At 44.7% G+C, this 15,312-nt stretch overlaps 1 protein-coding gene across 1 annotated transcript in view; it reads right to left on the bottom strand.

Moving 5' to 3' along the window:
- Nucleotides 1-15,312, bottom strand: part of PLCD3 (phospholipase C delta 3) — a 467,775-nt gene that overhangs the window by 199,194 nt on the left and 253,269 nt on the right. Inside the window, exon 2 of the mRNA XM_069634237.1 lies at nucleotides 2,294-2,455. Within this exon, the coding sequence (XP_069490338.1) occupies nucleotides 2,294-2,455 (162 nt within the window). The remainder of the gene's footprint in view (nucleotides 1-2,293; nucleotides 2,456-15,312) is intronic.

The raw sequence follows: 15,312 nt of genomic DNA, 5'->3' as shown, positions 1-15,312 counted from the left end.
CCCAATAATAGCGGGGTTACCCGCAGGCCCCAATAACAGTGGGGTTACCCTCAAGCCCCAACACAACGTCATGTCACATGTGCTGCACTGTCCCTGCCCCCTTCCCACGCACTTGCGCGATCTGAATGACACCTGGCCTACTAGGATCGCTGTCTGTCCTCCCTTTGTTCCCCTCCCTTGCCTTGTCGTGCCTTGAAACACTTGTGTATAGGCGCGTTATAAATACCATATCATATCGTATCGTCCCTCTGAGGGTAATGAAATGAGTGTCCTACAGGCATCTGAAATTCAGTCCGAAAATCTGTTTTTGGAGGGTGCTGTCTAAATGTTCATTCTTCCCATGCAAGTTTGTTAGCAAGACACACATTTCGCCCAATTCGACGACCTTTGATGCATAAAGCCTCTTTGCCAAGCGCCAAGTTGTGCTTCTAGGCTGCTTCCTCCAGTGTTGCTTCGAAGGCCAATTAAGCACTTCTTGCTATTTGCAAAGGTGATGCTTAGCCAATTGATCTGCAGCTGTGTAGAACTTCTTCCCACAGAGAATTTGCCAGTGTTAAGACCAAGCATAGATTAAGGGCCTCATTACATGTGTTGTGGTGTCAAAAAAGAAGTGGTATTTAACATTCCTCCTATTTTTAAAATACCGCCTAGTTATGGCTTAGAATGTTAAGGAATATTTTAGTGCATAACATACAAAGGAAGTACTGGATAGGGTAAATAACTTGTATATATGCTCCGTGCAGAACTTTCTATGTACCACATGTGGTAAACATCTCATCAAACCCAACCAGCAACAATGTGGCATTTTTAAAATAGCAGTTATTTAAATTACCACTTGTTTTTAACGTTACCATATCTGTAATGGTGGCCGCCATACATGAAGAAGTGTGGCTTTTTTTTATAAGGGATTGTTACGTCCCTGCCCTTCCTTACCTTTAATTGTGTGGTTCAATCCAGGATTTCACAAAGCCGAGGTTTGGGATCCTGGCACAATCAGCAGAAAGCTGTGATAGGCTAGCCTACCAGGGCCAGTTCAAAGTGACTTCGCACTGTGACATAAACCCCGATTCATGGAACTGGGCGAGTGTATTTCACTTTGCACAGTTCCATGAAGCAGGGTTTGTGTTGGCAGTGCAAAGTCACTTTTCAGCAGGGCAAAGTCGCTTTGAACCGTGTAAAAGATTCCATGATTCGGCCCTTTATCTCGTCTTCAAGGCGTCAAAGGGATCAAGCCCAGGCTTCCTACGCCCCCTCCGTCATCATGTGTGTTTTCTATGTACTTAATCTTGGCCCACCTTATCCACTATGACGGGCATCTACAGCCTGCATCCCTCCTAGAGTGCAATTTCCACAATACCCCACCATTCACTATGCTGGATGGGGATGATGGGAGTTGTAATGTTATGTTATAGTGCATTTGTATAGCACCTTATGTTCCATTGGTATGATCTGAAAGCGCTGTGGGTTGTATACCCTCGGGGACCGTGGTCCGTATCAGTTGAGAGAGTAGTCTAGCATATAGTGCTTGGGTGCACTTGGTATGTGAGCAGCCAGAGTGGTTTGCGTGGGTTGGCTGCATTCTAATGCTAAGTGTGGTGCGGTGGATGGGAGAGATCACTGTTAGGTGCGCAGCAAGGAGCGTGGTCTCCAAGCCTGCATTCTGACTGCTGTGGGGCATGTGTAGGAGATTATATGTGTCGCTAGGTTTGTGGGGTATAGCTGCGTTTAACCAGGCTGTTGAGGTGTACAATGAACGATGTAGGTATGTGTGCAGCTAGGCCGAATTGATCGAGGGGTGTAGCTGCGTTCTATTGTTTGATGATGTAAAGTGTAGAGTGAGCATATTGGTAGGACTGAGTGTCTGAGGTTATCCGTGGGTGGCCCCTTACGTGGGATGCTTTCGGAATCTCAGTGTCCTGGTGGTTCATGGTAGTGGATCTCAGAGAGAGGTAAACAGGTCGATGGGGTATGTTGTGTTATCTCGGTCAGGCCGTCCATTTCCAGCTGCTTTATAGTCGGACTCGGAGGGCCCATTTTCCAGGTCCTTGGAGGAATTTTGAGGAATTCAACAAATCTGGAGAGTCAAAGGTTACAGACCCCTGCTCTGTGAGTTGTGAATGCTGCACAGCGTTCTTCCTATCAGAGATGAGATTGTGACATGACACTACATGGGACCTCATTCCACCAATGAAGAAGAAGAGCATTAGATTATTGGAGTCAGCTGTGTAGCCTGTGTGGCATGATCTCATTGTTACCCAGTGAGATTATTACTTCTTCCTATACTGTTACTCACAGATCTGCTTGGAGCGGGCCCGCTTTGATTCACTCTCGTACCAGATGGTCATCCCATCCTCTTCCAGCCGGTAGAACCGCTGCTTCCGCCAATTGCGTGACTTGATCTTCCACAGTGTAGTGCCCCTTAACATTGCCTTAATGTCTGTATCATCGGTCAATCCTGCGTGGAGAAAGAGCAAAACCAACAGTCAACATCCCTTAGTCAACCTGGTGGACAAAGGCATGCTTGTCATCTTCCTTCAGCCTGCCGGGCATAGGCACGCTTGCATCCTTCATTCAGCCTGCCGGGCATAGGCACGCTTGCATCCTTCATTCAGCCTGCCGGGCATAGGCATCTGCCAGGCATAGGCACGCTTGCATCCTTCATTCAGCCTGCCGGGCATAGGCATCTGCCAGGCATAGGCATGCTTGCATCCTTCATTCAGCCTGCCGGGCATAGCCACGCTTGCATCCTTCATTCAGCCTGCCGGGCATAGGCATTTTTGCATCCTTAATTCAACATGCTGCACATAGAAATGCTTGCATCCTTCATTCAACTTGCCAGGCATAGGCACGCTTGCATCCTTCATTCAACCTGCTGGGCATAGGCATCTGCCAGGCATAGGCATGCTTGCATCCTTCATTCAACCTGCCGAGCCTAGGAATGCTTGTATCCTTCATTCATCCTAGTGGACATAGACATGCTTGCATCTTTCATTCAACCTGCCGGACATCGGCATGCTTGCATCCTTCATTCGACCTGCTGGGCATAGGCATGCTTGCATCCTTCATTCAACCTGCCGGGCATAGGCACGCTTGCATCCTTCATTCAACCTGCTGGACATAGGCATCTGCCAGGCATAGGCATGCTTGCATCCTTCATTCAACCTGCCGAGCCTAGGAATGCTTGCATCCTTCATTCAACCTAGTGGACATAGACATGCTTGCATCTTTCATTCAACCTGCCGGGCATTGGCATGTTTGGATACTTCACTCAACCTGCCGGGCATAGGCATGCTTGCATCCTTCATTCAACCTGCCAGGCATAGGATGCTTGCATCGGTTCCATGTAATGATGTCCCCTCAAAAATATCGCCATGCAAAAATATCGCCGAAAAATGGCCGTTTTTGTGGGGACATTATTGCATGGAACATGCGGGGGACACCCCCGCAATCCCCAAACCCTTTTTTTTTTGGCTGCCCCTGTCCCTATATATATGGTCACCATCGCCACAACCTTTTCCCCGCGATATTATATACAGCGACCATATATATGGGGATAATATTACCTGATACCCTTGCATCTGTCATTCAACATGCCAGGCATTGGCATGCTTGCATCTTTCATTTAACCTGCCGGGCATAGGCATGCTTGCATCCTTCATTTAACCACCCGAGCATAGGCATGCTTGCAGCCTTCACACAACCCTCCGAACATTGGCATGCTTGCATATTTCATCCAAACTGCCGGGCATAGGCATACTTGCATCTATCATTCAACCTTCTGTGCACAGGCATGCTTGCATCTTTCATTCTATTTGCCGGGAGTAGGCATGCTTGCATTCTGTTGTATCTAAGACAGGAGTAAAAATGTCAAGTTGCAAAATATTAGCCAGGCATGAAAAGTCACTCGCCCCCTCAGCTCTCTGCATACACAGAGCACACCATTTCTTGATCGCCAAGAGTCAATTATCACTAGCCAATGGCTAGTGGCGAGTTAAAATGTTGAGGCCTGATCTAGCATATGACTCAGTGATGGGGAGATATGCTCAAGTGTAACATGGCTGCCTTTGGATGCTGGAGCTGTGGTTTGGATTCACCTCTTCAGTACTTGAATAAAAGAATTGTGTGAATCTGGGAAAATTATTGAATTTGTCTATGCAAAAAACAACTGTACAATGTGGATACAAGAACTTTCTCAAATCCATGTTATCTGCCAATCCCACATGTCAAATCCTTGTTTCTGTAATCAGTCTTCAACTGCGCCCCCGGGCACACACAAACTCATACACGCACCTCTGGAATGTTCTCTGTAAAGAACTCAGTTCCCTAGGATCTTTGTCAGTGCTTTATCAAACATCTAAACAAAAATGGATGGGCCTGTTGACAGAAGCACGAAAGTCCTGCCGGTCACTGGACAGAATTCCAACGATTACCTCCAGGGTATGGCCCAACTGACACACATTTCTGCAGCCAGACAGTAACGTATTTGGTTGTACAAGGATTGCGTACTAAAACGGATGTGCGTTGCCAAGAGACTTCAAAGACAACAAACATTGGCAATGCCAATAGTTTGGGCTTTTGTGTAGGCCTGGGAAAGGCCTTTGCCAGGCACTGCCGTAGTGAAACTAACTGGCCATTAAGGATAGTAGTTGCAAAATGGTGTGAGTACCTGGGTTTATAATTGCAGTGCCTGGCAAATGCTTGATACTTAGACGCAAACCGAAACTATTGGCTTTACTGATGAAGGACAAGCCTACTGCATATAAATCAAGTGTCTAAAAGCAGACCAGCTTTATATTACAGCAGTAGCACCTTTACAGCTCCAATTAAGCCATGAACTCTATGAAGACTGCTTTGAAATAGCACAGTCGGGCACATTGAGTGCATAGTTTGATGTTATGGCCTGATAAGTTAGCTCAAAGAGATCTCCGGAAGGGGATGTATTTTGGTCTGGCAGGGGCAGGAAGTGGGTGACAATGGCCATAGGGATGAGCATGGGCAGTCAATGGGTGGGTAACCAAACAACACCTATTAACTGTGTGTCCCTCCTCATATGAGGAAGGAAGGAAGGAAGGAAGGAAGGAAGGAAGGAAGGAAGGAAGGAAGGAAGGAAGGAAGGAAGGAAGGAAGGAAGGAAGGAAGGAAGGAAGGAAGGAAGGAAGGAAGGAAGGAAGGAAGGAAGGAAGGAAGGAAGGAAGGAAGGAAGGAAGGAAGGAAGGAAGGAAGGAAGGAAGGAAGGAAGGAAGGAAGGAAGGAAGGAAGGAAGGAAGGAAGGAAGGAAGGAAGGAAGGAAGGAAGGAAGGAAGGAAGGAAGGAAGGAAGGAAGGAAGGAAGGAAGGAAGGAAGGAAGGAACCTACTTTCTCGTGGCCCAAATGATAAAATATAATACTAATTGCGGAATTAACACAACATATACGCTCCTTTTGTACCTTGTCCTTTTAGAAGATTTACAGAGCGTACTGAAAGAATAATACACGTTTTGTAAGAATCTTTAATTGATTCATACAAGTAAATAAATAATAATAAACTACCAACGCCGTTCACTAACACGTGCATAAGAGCAAAGTAAGTGCATTTGTAGCGCAAAATGAGCACTACAAAACATTCCTTATGGGTGAATATTGATGTGGTCGGAACGGGGCTCATGCATAGAAAATCCCCTGTGCAGTGTTTGTCTTCTGGACGCGTAAATTTCACGAATACATTCTTGAAGCGCTTAACTGTGGAGGATGTTGGACGTGCAAGTCCTAGCGCCATCCACTTTAACTGCGGGAACTCCTTCCGGGGGGCCAAGCAGTCACACTTCTAATCTATTACTACACGTGCTCACTTTATCTGGGGCTGCTCAGCATGGGCCCTCTTAGTTTGTTATGGTAATGATTAACTCTGAACAGCTCTCACCACCCACAATGCAATTTTCTCGATGCATAACTTAGACCAGGTTCTATTCTGCTGCTGCATCGCCGATGCTATGAGATGAAGGAGCCATTTTGCTGAACACAACACAGAACTCAAGGACACAATGCACCCTCCTCATAGAATGGGCATGAGTGGCTTTGCGCTACAGTGTACTCACGGTATAAGGCAAATGCATATAGGGTGTTCGATCGGCACAATATAGAAAGGGCACACCCTGCACCCTGTGAAGTGTCGGTAATGAGCGGGCTGGCCCATCCCAACAGGCAATGTATGCAGCCGCCTGGGGCACCAGCCCCAGCCAGAATAACAAGAAACAGGTTTTTAGGATTAGCAACCAGAAAAACTACTTAGGTTCCAGGGATGCCGATTCTTTCAAATGCGGAAGTGACATCACACGCTACACAACATCACAGGAAGTGACACTACGTGTTCATGGCCTGAACGAATCAAATCAAAGTGATGTCACATGCGCGTTGACCGCGATGACATCATAGGAGGTGATATCCCTCAGGTTAAAAAACACGAGTGCAAAATTAACAAAATAGGAAATTGATCTAAAGTAGCCAGGTGGCTCCTTTACTGCAATGTTGTCCATTGTAAGTCCTGCATGCAAGGTATAAGCGCTATATGTACGGTAACGTTACCCTGTCCCACCTCCGTTTGGAAATACTGTTTTTTTTACCGGTACCCTGTTCTCCACACTACTTCTCTCATTCCCCTTTCCTTTCCTCTGCAGACTATGGTCCAGATACACCAGATGGGAGTTAAAACTTGCACACAAGCCTCTGTACTGTGAGACCACTACAGTCGTAATTTGGCACAATGCAACATTTTCCAGCATAACATAACATAGAGCCTCAAATGGCCAACTGCTTCCATCGTATGCCAAGAGCAACCCCAAATCACATGGTAGTGCAACTTATGCCATCAAATGCCTCATACGCCGGTTATAGTAAATGTATGTAGGCCTAGCTGTTGCCGTCATACAGCAAGGAATGCTCCCATATTGCCATCACATGCCTCATACACCTGTCATAGTCAATAAAGGTAAGGTACTGCCCGTGTCTGATAGGCCTAGCTGTTGCCGTCATACAGCAAGCGCATTCCCAAATGCTCCGATATTGCCATCACATATCAGCAAATGCCTCATGCGCCTGGCACATCCTTACATCCTCACATCTCAAAGAAGTTCCATCATGGGGCGCAGCCAAGATGGCGCTGTGATAACAATGCTTGCCTGCCGCTCTGCCCTGAAAAACCTCCCATCAACCTCTTCCCAATGTTTTTATAGATTAAAGAGCCGGGCACTGAGCAGAGTCTCTTTACACCCTGCAACGCCGAGATTTCCTTTTTTTTTTGGGTGGCTGGCTCTGCCCTCAATAACAGGGCACGCTGATCATAGCCCGGACCGCTGCATGGCAAATGGTGACACTCGCGTCTGTGCTTTGAGGGAGGTGAGCGTATCAGAAGAGTGGAGTCATTTTGCTGAAAATGTTGGGCGGGACAAGACATCTAAATGAAAGGGGCCCCTGCCAAATGAGTAGGACAAAATGATGTGCCGCAACAGTTGTGGGGAACAAACACCCTTGCCCCCCTAAAATTAAGTCCATGCATCAGGCAGGTGACAGTGTGGTGTGTGCAGTTGACTCACCCCATGGTCCTGGCAAGCGGAGGGGCTCTGGCGGTGGTGACCATGGATGGGGATGTGCTAGGTCAGCGACTGGCACAGGAGCGAAGTGGCCATGCAAGAGAGTGAACCCACGTGGCCCTTCCCTCGCTGGGTTCCTTTCATTGAAGCACTGTAGCCATTGAAAGTCCTACCTGGAGAAAGGTGGCCAGAGGATGGAGTACAAAGGCTGTGCAATAGCTATGGCATAACCGGTGGCAGCGGGAGCAAGCATTGCAAGCGTATTGCTGAAGACCCAGTCTAAAGAGCATAGGCACGCATATTCTTAGAAATTGTTGAACCCTTATGGTCCTTTTAATTGAGGTAACACATCATACGATGGATGGGATGCAGAATAACTCTCACACCAAATAAGACGGACATCAACAGACGTAGCACAGTTCGTTCAACATTTTCATAAAAATGCATTCTTATATAGCAAAAATACGTCATTTGTGATGTCATACTACATGGCAAACAAGAAAAACCTACATGGGATTGCGGTTGGCTTAAGGGGAACATGTAAGTATATTTTCTATACTGGGTGGGATTGTGATTGCGTCTCTACAGTCAGGTGGACAACTTATGCCCACCCCTCGTGCAAGTCAACTTCAATGGTTATTAAATACACAGTACATCATTGGCTCTTAAACTATATGGTTCTTCGTTATATGGTCTTCTATAATTGGTTGGCACGCTTGTACCCTTCTAGAACATTAGACTCACTAGCAGCACGTAAACTGGTACCGCAGGTGCCAGTGGGTGGACTCTCCCCACCCAATTAGCCCCATATCTCTAATCGCTCATGACGTCTGCCATTCAAATTGTCTTTGAACTTGGCCTTGTAGTTGCTTCTTGCTCCTGGGAATAAAAGGGAGCATGGGCACTTCTTATCGCAGTTCTGGTCTATGTGCCCCAACTCCTATTTCCATCTTTGCTCACATAACAGTAGACAGTGAATTGGTAAATATTTTAGCATTTAATTGTCTTGAATTAATAGACTTGGCACCCATGATGTTCTCTCTTTGCAACTTAACAGGGGATGCCTCGACTTCTCACATTCTCTGTTCTTCAAGAACTGATAACCAGTTTTGGCTGCTTCAACCTTTGACACCGGGCCAGACAACCTTCTTTGTCTTGCTTCGAGCTCCAGCTAATTTCTTGCTGTGACACACACATAGCTATCCATCCTTCTTTCTCCTCCATACGTTTAAGCTTTACTAAAGTTGTGACATTGAATGTCCATATTCTATATAATGGCGGCACCGCCTGCAGTCTATTTCACTACGTATAGCCAGCCATATGATTACTTAGTTTACTTGCGTTGCTGCATCTGTACAATTATAAAACGGCCTGCATTTTCTGCAGTGCTTCTTCACACATGCAATCTTCAATCTGCATGCAAATATTCACTCGAACCTTTATTTAGTCATCAGATTCTATAAGGTCCATGCATCTTCTTCTTTGACCATTCTTCTCAGTGCATCATGCTCACTTCTTGTGACATCATCAGCTCCCTATTCTCCTATTTTCTTATTCTTTGGGGGAGTTCATCCAGGAGACTGTCAAGTCTCTGGGGATACATCAGATAGGGTTTTGTTAATGGATTCTTCATCTCGAAGACTCGCTGCAGAATAGTCATAGTTACTGGTATTAAACTTGGCACAACTTCTGGTTCCCAGCATACAGGTAGCAGAAGGGCGGGACATCCTGTAGAGGCATTCAGCTGCTCCTCTACATTGCGACTCAAGCACAGGGCTGGCCTTAGGGCAACAGCGCCTGGGCGACCACCCGGGGCGTCAGTTGCCCCCCGCCACACCAGCTTCTGGGAGTCTTTCAAGGGCTCTCCTGAGCCGGCATGGTGGGGGAAGACACAGCAGGCACCTATTGAAAGTAAATGTTCCCCGCTCTTCTACTGGCACGGGTGCAGGCGCATTTAATAACAATAGGGCGCTGGTGTGAACACTACTTAGTAAATGAGGAATAGCTGATGCTATGAATATTACAGGGATATGGTACTGGTGAAAAGCAGGGGAACAGGCATGGATTAGGGCTAAGGAAGTTGGTATGACGATTTTACTCTGTAAGAATTTCCCATTACCAGTGGCCAAAGTCAAAGTAGACACAGGAGGCGGTTTATTTGAGTTGCTGGGCATCTGGGAGGACTTGATCCGTCACTAATGTGAGTGTACGCTCCCATCTGGAGCAGGATTCCTTTCTCTGGGAGACTGTTTGAAGGTTTAAGAGAAAGAGGGAAAAGCGGGAACTAATAATGGTATGTTCTTTTAATCTCGTATTTGACCTGTCCACGGATCAATCATCACACTCAACCGTGGTTATGTCGGCTTAGCTAAAAAATGAAATCTGTAACGTAGGTCTGATTGATACTTGGGTAAATTTCACACAACCAAGTGATGAGGGATCAATCCTTTTACCCACAGGTGCATCACACAGACTCCACAACTGATCTGATATTAGCGTCCCAGAGCCTACTCAAAATGACTCCAGGTGTGGATATGGGAATCATTTCTTTATCTGTCTGTGCTCCGGTGTCGTTAGGCATTGGGTTCAGTAAAACATTCAGACAGCAGAGGGTCTGGAGGATGGAGGAATACATTTTAAGAGACCCTATTCACAGAAGAGAGTTGTAAGATGATGGGGCCAGCTCCTCTGTAATGGGTGACGGGGCATCAGCCCATCCATTTTGGATGAGCCGCCGCCAAGCCAGCTCAGTAAAAACATTGAGCGCTCCGTCAACTGCAACAAGCAGCCGAGGGAGCGTTCCTAAGATGGCTTCTTGAACTGTCAGAGGGAAACCTGGTTTCCCTTCGACAGTTTGTACCCCTGCACGTATGTCCAATGGGCCATGCAAGGTTGCAGCGTTTTTCTTCCCAAGCCTTACATGGGCCATTGTGGATGCACACTGGGATGCTGCAGCTATGTATGTGCAAGGGGGTGCTCCTGTGCCTGGCCGCACATACAGAGGTGTTGGGGCATCCTCCAGGGGACTCTACGGGTCTTGTGTGCATGTGCAGGAACCAGGAAGCGTTCCCTGATTCCTGTTTCACATTCATGTTGCGCAGAGCTGGCCGTTGCAGGACCGGGAAAAGCAGATTCGGAACCAGGGTGCATTCAGTTAAGAAAAATAAATGTGAATGTGTGCGTGGCTGCAAATGTGAAGAATTAGGGTATGTTTGAGTGTGTGAGTGTGTGAGTGTATGTTGTATGGGTGCATGTGTGAATGATGTTTATGGGTGCATGAGTGAATGTGTGTTGAAACAAATGCCCCCCCTCCTCGCCCCACAAATCAGAAGCCAGCTCACAGCACAGTGAGCGGCGCTCACCATGCTGGTGAGCTGGCCTCTGATTTAGGGATGAATCAGAGAAGAGGCCCACTTACCTGCACAGTGAATGCTGCTCATCGTGGTAGTGTGCAGGCCTGTTTGATTTAATTAATCAAAGTAGAGACCGGCTGGGGAGCAGGGTGCTGCTCTGATTCAATAAATCAAATGCCAGCAGCGCTCACTGTTGTAGGAGATATTTATGTGGCAAAAATCAATAGACAGAATTCTTTCCCTCCCCAATCAAAAAGTACCACACCAATATTCCTTTTATGTTCAATCTAGTGCCGTCTGTGATTCATATAGACCCACATTGGGTACCTCAACCTTTAGCAATAGGTAAAGCAAGAACTAGACCGACAAACAGAAAGAATATATATTTATTTATGAATAGAAAAATTAATATTTGTACAAAATCGCAAATCACGCCCCACTGGGCTTTGTGGCCCAAATTCTTTTTTTCCTACCAATTCTCTTTTTACACAAATTGAAAACACTAGTTGGTTTAGGATAACATGGGTCACAAACTCTTTAGCCCCACAACATGTAGAGTCAAAATACTTTGATGGAGGTTCACTTTTAATAACATGTAGCACCTTGAAACATGACAAGATGACGAGCTTGACACTCTACCTTATATGAAGTTTAATTTAAATGATATGCAACACTTCTATTTGCAAAAACAATTTCACACATGCAGGTCTCTGTATTTTGTTTTATCTCCCTGCACACTAGGCAATGCTAGCAGTATATATATAATATATATATATAATCCTACCTCCTTCACCACAATGCAATGAAGAATCTCTCCTCTATCAGGAGTCACTTTCTCACTCTCCGTAGAAAGTGTGCTTTTCAAGTCAGGGACTTTACTTCATTTAATTTTGCAAGACACTTTTCTGCCCCAGCACAAAACCAAGATATTCAGTTCACATTCAGCACCCCTCTGCTTTAAAGCAGAGTCTGAGAAATGGTGAACAGTTGGGAATTTCGTTTTGTATGCCCCCGTCCCTTTCGGGAATTTTGGGGTTGGCAATGAGAAATAGGAGTGCACAATTAGTTTACAGGCTACATCTGTACTCACACTGGAAGCAATGTTGTTGAGTTTGAATTTCAACAAAATCACCCTGTGTTAGTTGGCTATATGGACATTCATTAAATTATTATATAGTAAAAATACTAAGGGTACTTAGTCTGCCCACCCCATGAATAATGGGAAGATATTAAATCAAACAGATCCCCACTAGGCTTGGTTTGGTTGGACAAGTTTAATTTCATAGAACCTCGGTTTTTTTGTGCTCAGGGAAAAGACACCACCTCTGGGCTCCTGGATACTCAGGCGAAAAATCAGGGCTTGGTTAGAGGCATCTCCAGTTTCAGTCAAGAATGGTCTCCAGCATTAATCTCTTTTGATTTGCCTCTCCTTGTATAGATCCCAGCCAGATTTTAGTCTCCCGGCTTCCTCCAGCTATTGGGTCAGCAGTCCCAACTCAGATGATATCAGATAACTCTCCACCATTCCCACTATGCAACACCTTATGAAGGAATAACCACACCCCGAATTACTAAAATGCGGATTTGCCAGCTTATTGGCTCTTGTGGATTGGAATTCTATTGTAATTCCCATTGCAATGATTGGTTCCTGAAGTTACAAGGCATCATCCCTATGAATAACTGCCTCCACCCATCTGGGACAGCCTTTTCACACATGTCTGTTTTGCACCTAAAAACTACAATGTGGCACAAAACCTCAATTTCTAAAATAAACCTAACAATACATTTATTTTTTAATTCTTCTCATCATGCCGGCAGGGACGTCATTTCACCAAAATGCCAGGGGTAGCGGAAGTGACAGCACATGACACTTGACCCCCTGATGACATCACAGGAAGTGATATCGCGGGAAGCAATGGAACACAACCTTCCACCCGTTGACAAAACAGGAAGTGGCATTAAATAGCATTGTACACTGCAAAAAATATGGTTACGATATCACTATAATGTGATGTACATTTCATACAAGAATGGATCGCCATATGTATCATTAAGATCAGTGTGTTTAGGCCCATATTACCAAATTACTGTGAATGCAAGTAGACGTCCATGACCAAACGATGATGTGTTATTATATAGCATTTACGATTAAGCGCTTTATATAGAAAAAACATTAAGCGACTTGGGGAGGGCTTCCTGTACATTGTTATACAACCCCAAGAAGATTATACAAATTATTCGGGGGAATGACTGGTCTAATACAATAAGCGCAGTGGCCAATTCAAGGCTGTATAATCAGGCATACTCTTTCTGGAAATTTTCCCCAGAAATGGAACGCTACTTGACGAAGTATCCTTCAAGGAGGATGCAGAACTCATTTATGCATTTCAGGATGAATGTAATGCTGACCAATCAAATTATCCAAATTAGGAATACAATAGCAGACAATTGGAAATGGTGTAGATTTTGTCAGTTGGATGGAGTGGAAGAAATGCTCCAACACATTCTGCTTAATTGTCCTGCATTGTTAAGTCAGAGAATTAATTATTTTGCACAATTCGTGCCTTCAACTACCTCAGTAGAAAGAGAGTTAATTTGGCATAGAATGCTGCATGAAAATAATTCAATCTTGATCATACGAGTGAATACTTTTTTGAAAACTGTCTGTGATCTTTATTAATGGGTTTTTATGATATGCTTACGAGGGGCTTTACGTTGAGGGTTATACTTAGGTAAAAGTTCAGTATTAGTCAAGTGATGAAATTTAGATGTACATGTTCAAGAATATGTAATTAGGGAAAAGTAGAGCTCTAACTAAGTTATGAAATTATATAGTGCTTTTAAGAAATGTGTAATTATGACAAAGTATATATTATTGTTATTATTAATGTGGTTTTATTGAAAAGGAAATCAATTCAAAATAAATGTAAATTGTTTTGTAAAGGTTTATGATAAACCAAAAACAAATAAAAAATGTTTTAGAAAAAATATACAACCAATATCATCCAACCTGCGTTGCTACTCATTTATCGACATCAGAAGGATGAAAGGCTGAGTTGAAGCATTTAAGAACAGACTAAATCAGTGACTCACCCCCTGAAGTGTGCCTGAAATAAAGCTTTAATGAGTCTAGTAATTATTGTATAGAATGCCAGAAAGACACATTATTTGGTATTCTTATTCTTTCTTATTTAGTGCTGAAAGTGTTAGACTTGTGGCACTCCTGTTCTTACTTTTTTCTTTTTTTTAAGGGGTCTGAACAAGAAAGCCAGCCACTCCAGAAATAAAGAGCCACATGGTGCTGGCCACAGCCAGGAGCTTGCATTACAGAGGTTGCAACGGAGACCTCAGAGGTCGCAGTTGCGACCTCTGGCAACCCCTACATGATGTCCCTGCATGCTGGACTATTGAAATGAGTCCTGTGTCAGCACAAGGTTGGAGGTTCGAATGGTAGATTCTCGTCATGTGTTAACAAAATATAACAGTTATCAGCATGAAATTTCCTATACAGATATCTTGTCCATTAAGCTATCATCTCCACAAATCTCTGCTTTGCAACATTTTCTGGGGAGCATAAACACATTTTAGGTTTTAGTTTTAGTTCTCAAGGTTGAATTTTTATAAGCGTTAAATCAACAGGTGGAGCTTTCCATGGGCGTTTTAAAGATAGCTGAATGATTTCTGTGTGCCTTATGTTCCCTGATAAAATAAACAAATTATGACACTATATATAAGCTTATGGCACTTTTAACCGCGTAAGTGCCAAGGACGAGGTATTTCATCCTTGGGATTACCTCCCTTTTGCCAAGGACTTGATATCTCGTCCTTGGCACTTAACGGGTTAATGAAGGAGAAAACGTTAGAAGGCATTGCATGGCAAAATACCGAAATCACCAAAAAAGGACTTGGCACTGGGGGGGGGGTGACCCATGATAGTTTGATATGATATATGATAGTTTATTTATATAGTGCCTATGCACAATATGTTTCAAAGCACTTCAAAGCAAGGGAGGGAACAAGGGAAAATACAATGACATTCTTACAGGCCATGAACAGTAAGGATGTGAAATTAACTATTGTACTCAGCCTGACGACATTTCATATAGTGCAAGAGCTAAGACATAGATAAGGAAGGGAGGGGGAGAGTGGGAAGGAAATGGAAACAGACAGGCGACTACCGTACTAGGCCTGATGACATTTCTGGTAGAGGCGGAGAAAAACAAAAGGTGAGGGAGAGGGGTGCAGAAAGGGAGGGGAGGAACAAAACAAGCCACTATCGTATTAGGCCTGACAACGTTTCAGATAGTGCTGGAGGGAAGAGGGCAACAGTAAGTGCATGGGGGAACGACAGACAGGGTTGCGAGCATACTAGGTCCAGGGACAATTCTGATAGA

The sequence above is a fragment of the Ambystoma mexicanum genome, chromosome 13, assembly GCF_040938575.1.
Source record: "Ambystoma mexicanum isolate Mex_15411 chromosome 13, UKY_AmexF1_1, whole genome shotgun sequence".
NCBI classification, from domain to species: Eukaryota; Metazoa; Chordata; class Amphibia; order Caudata; family Ambystomatidae; genus Ambystoma; species Ambystoma mexicanum.
This window is presented reverse-complemented; position numbering and strand designations above follow the sequence as displayed.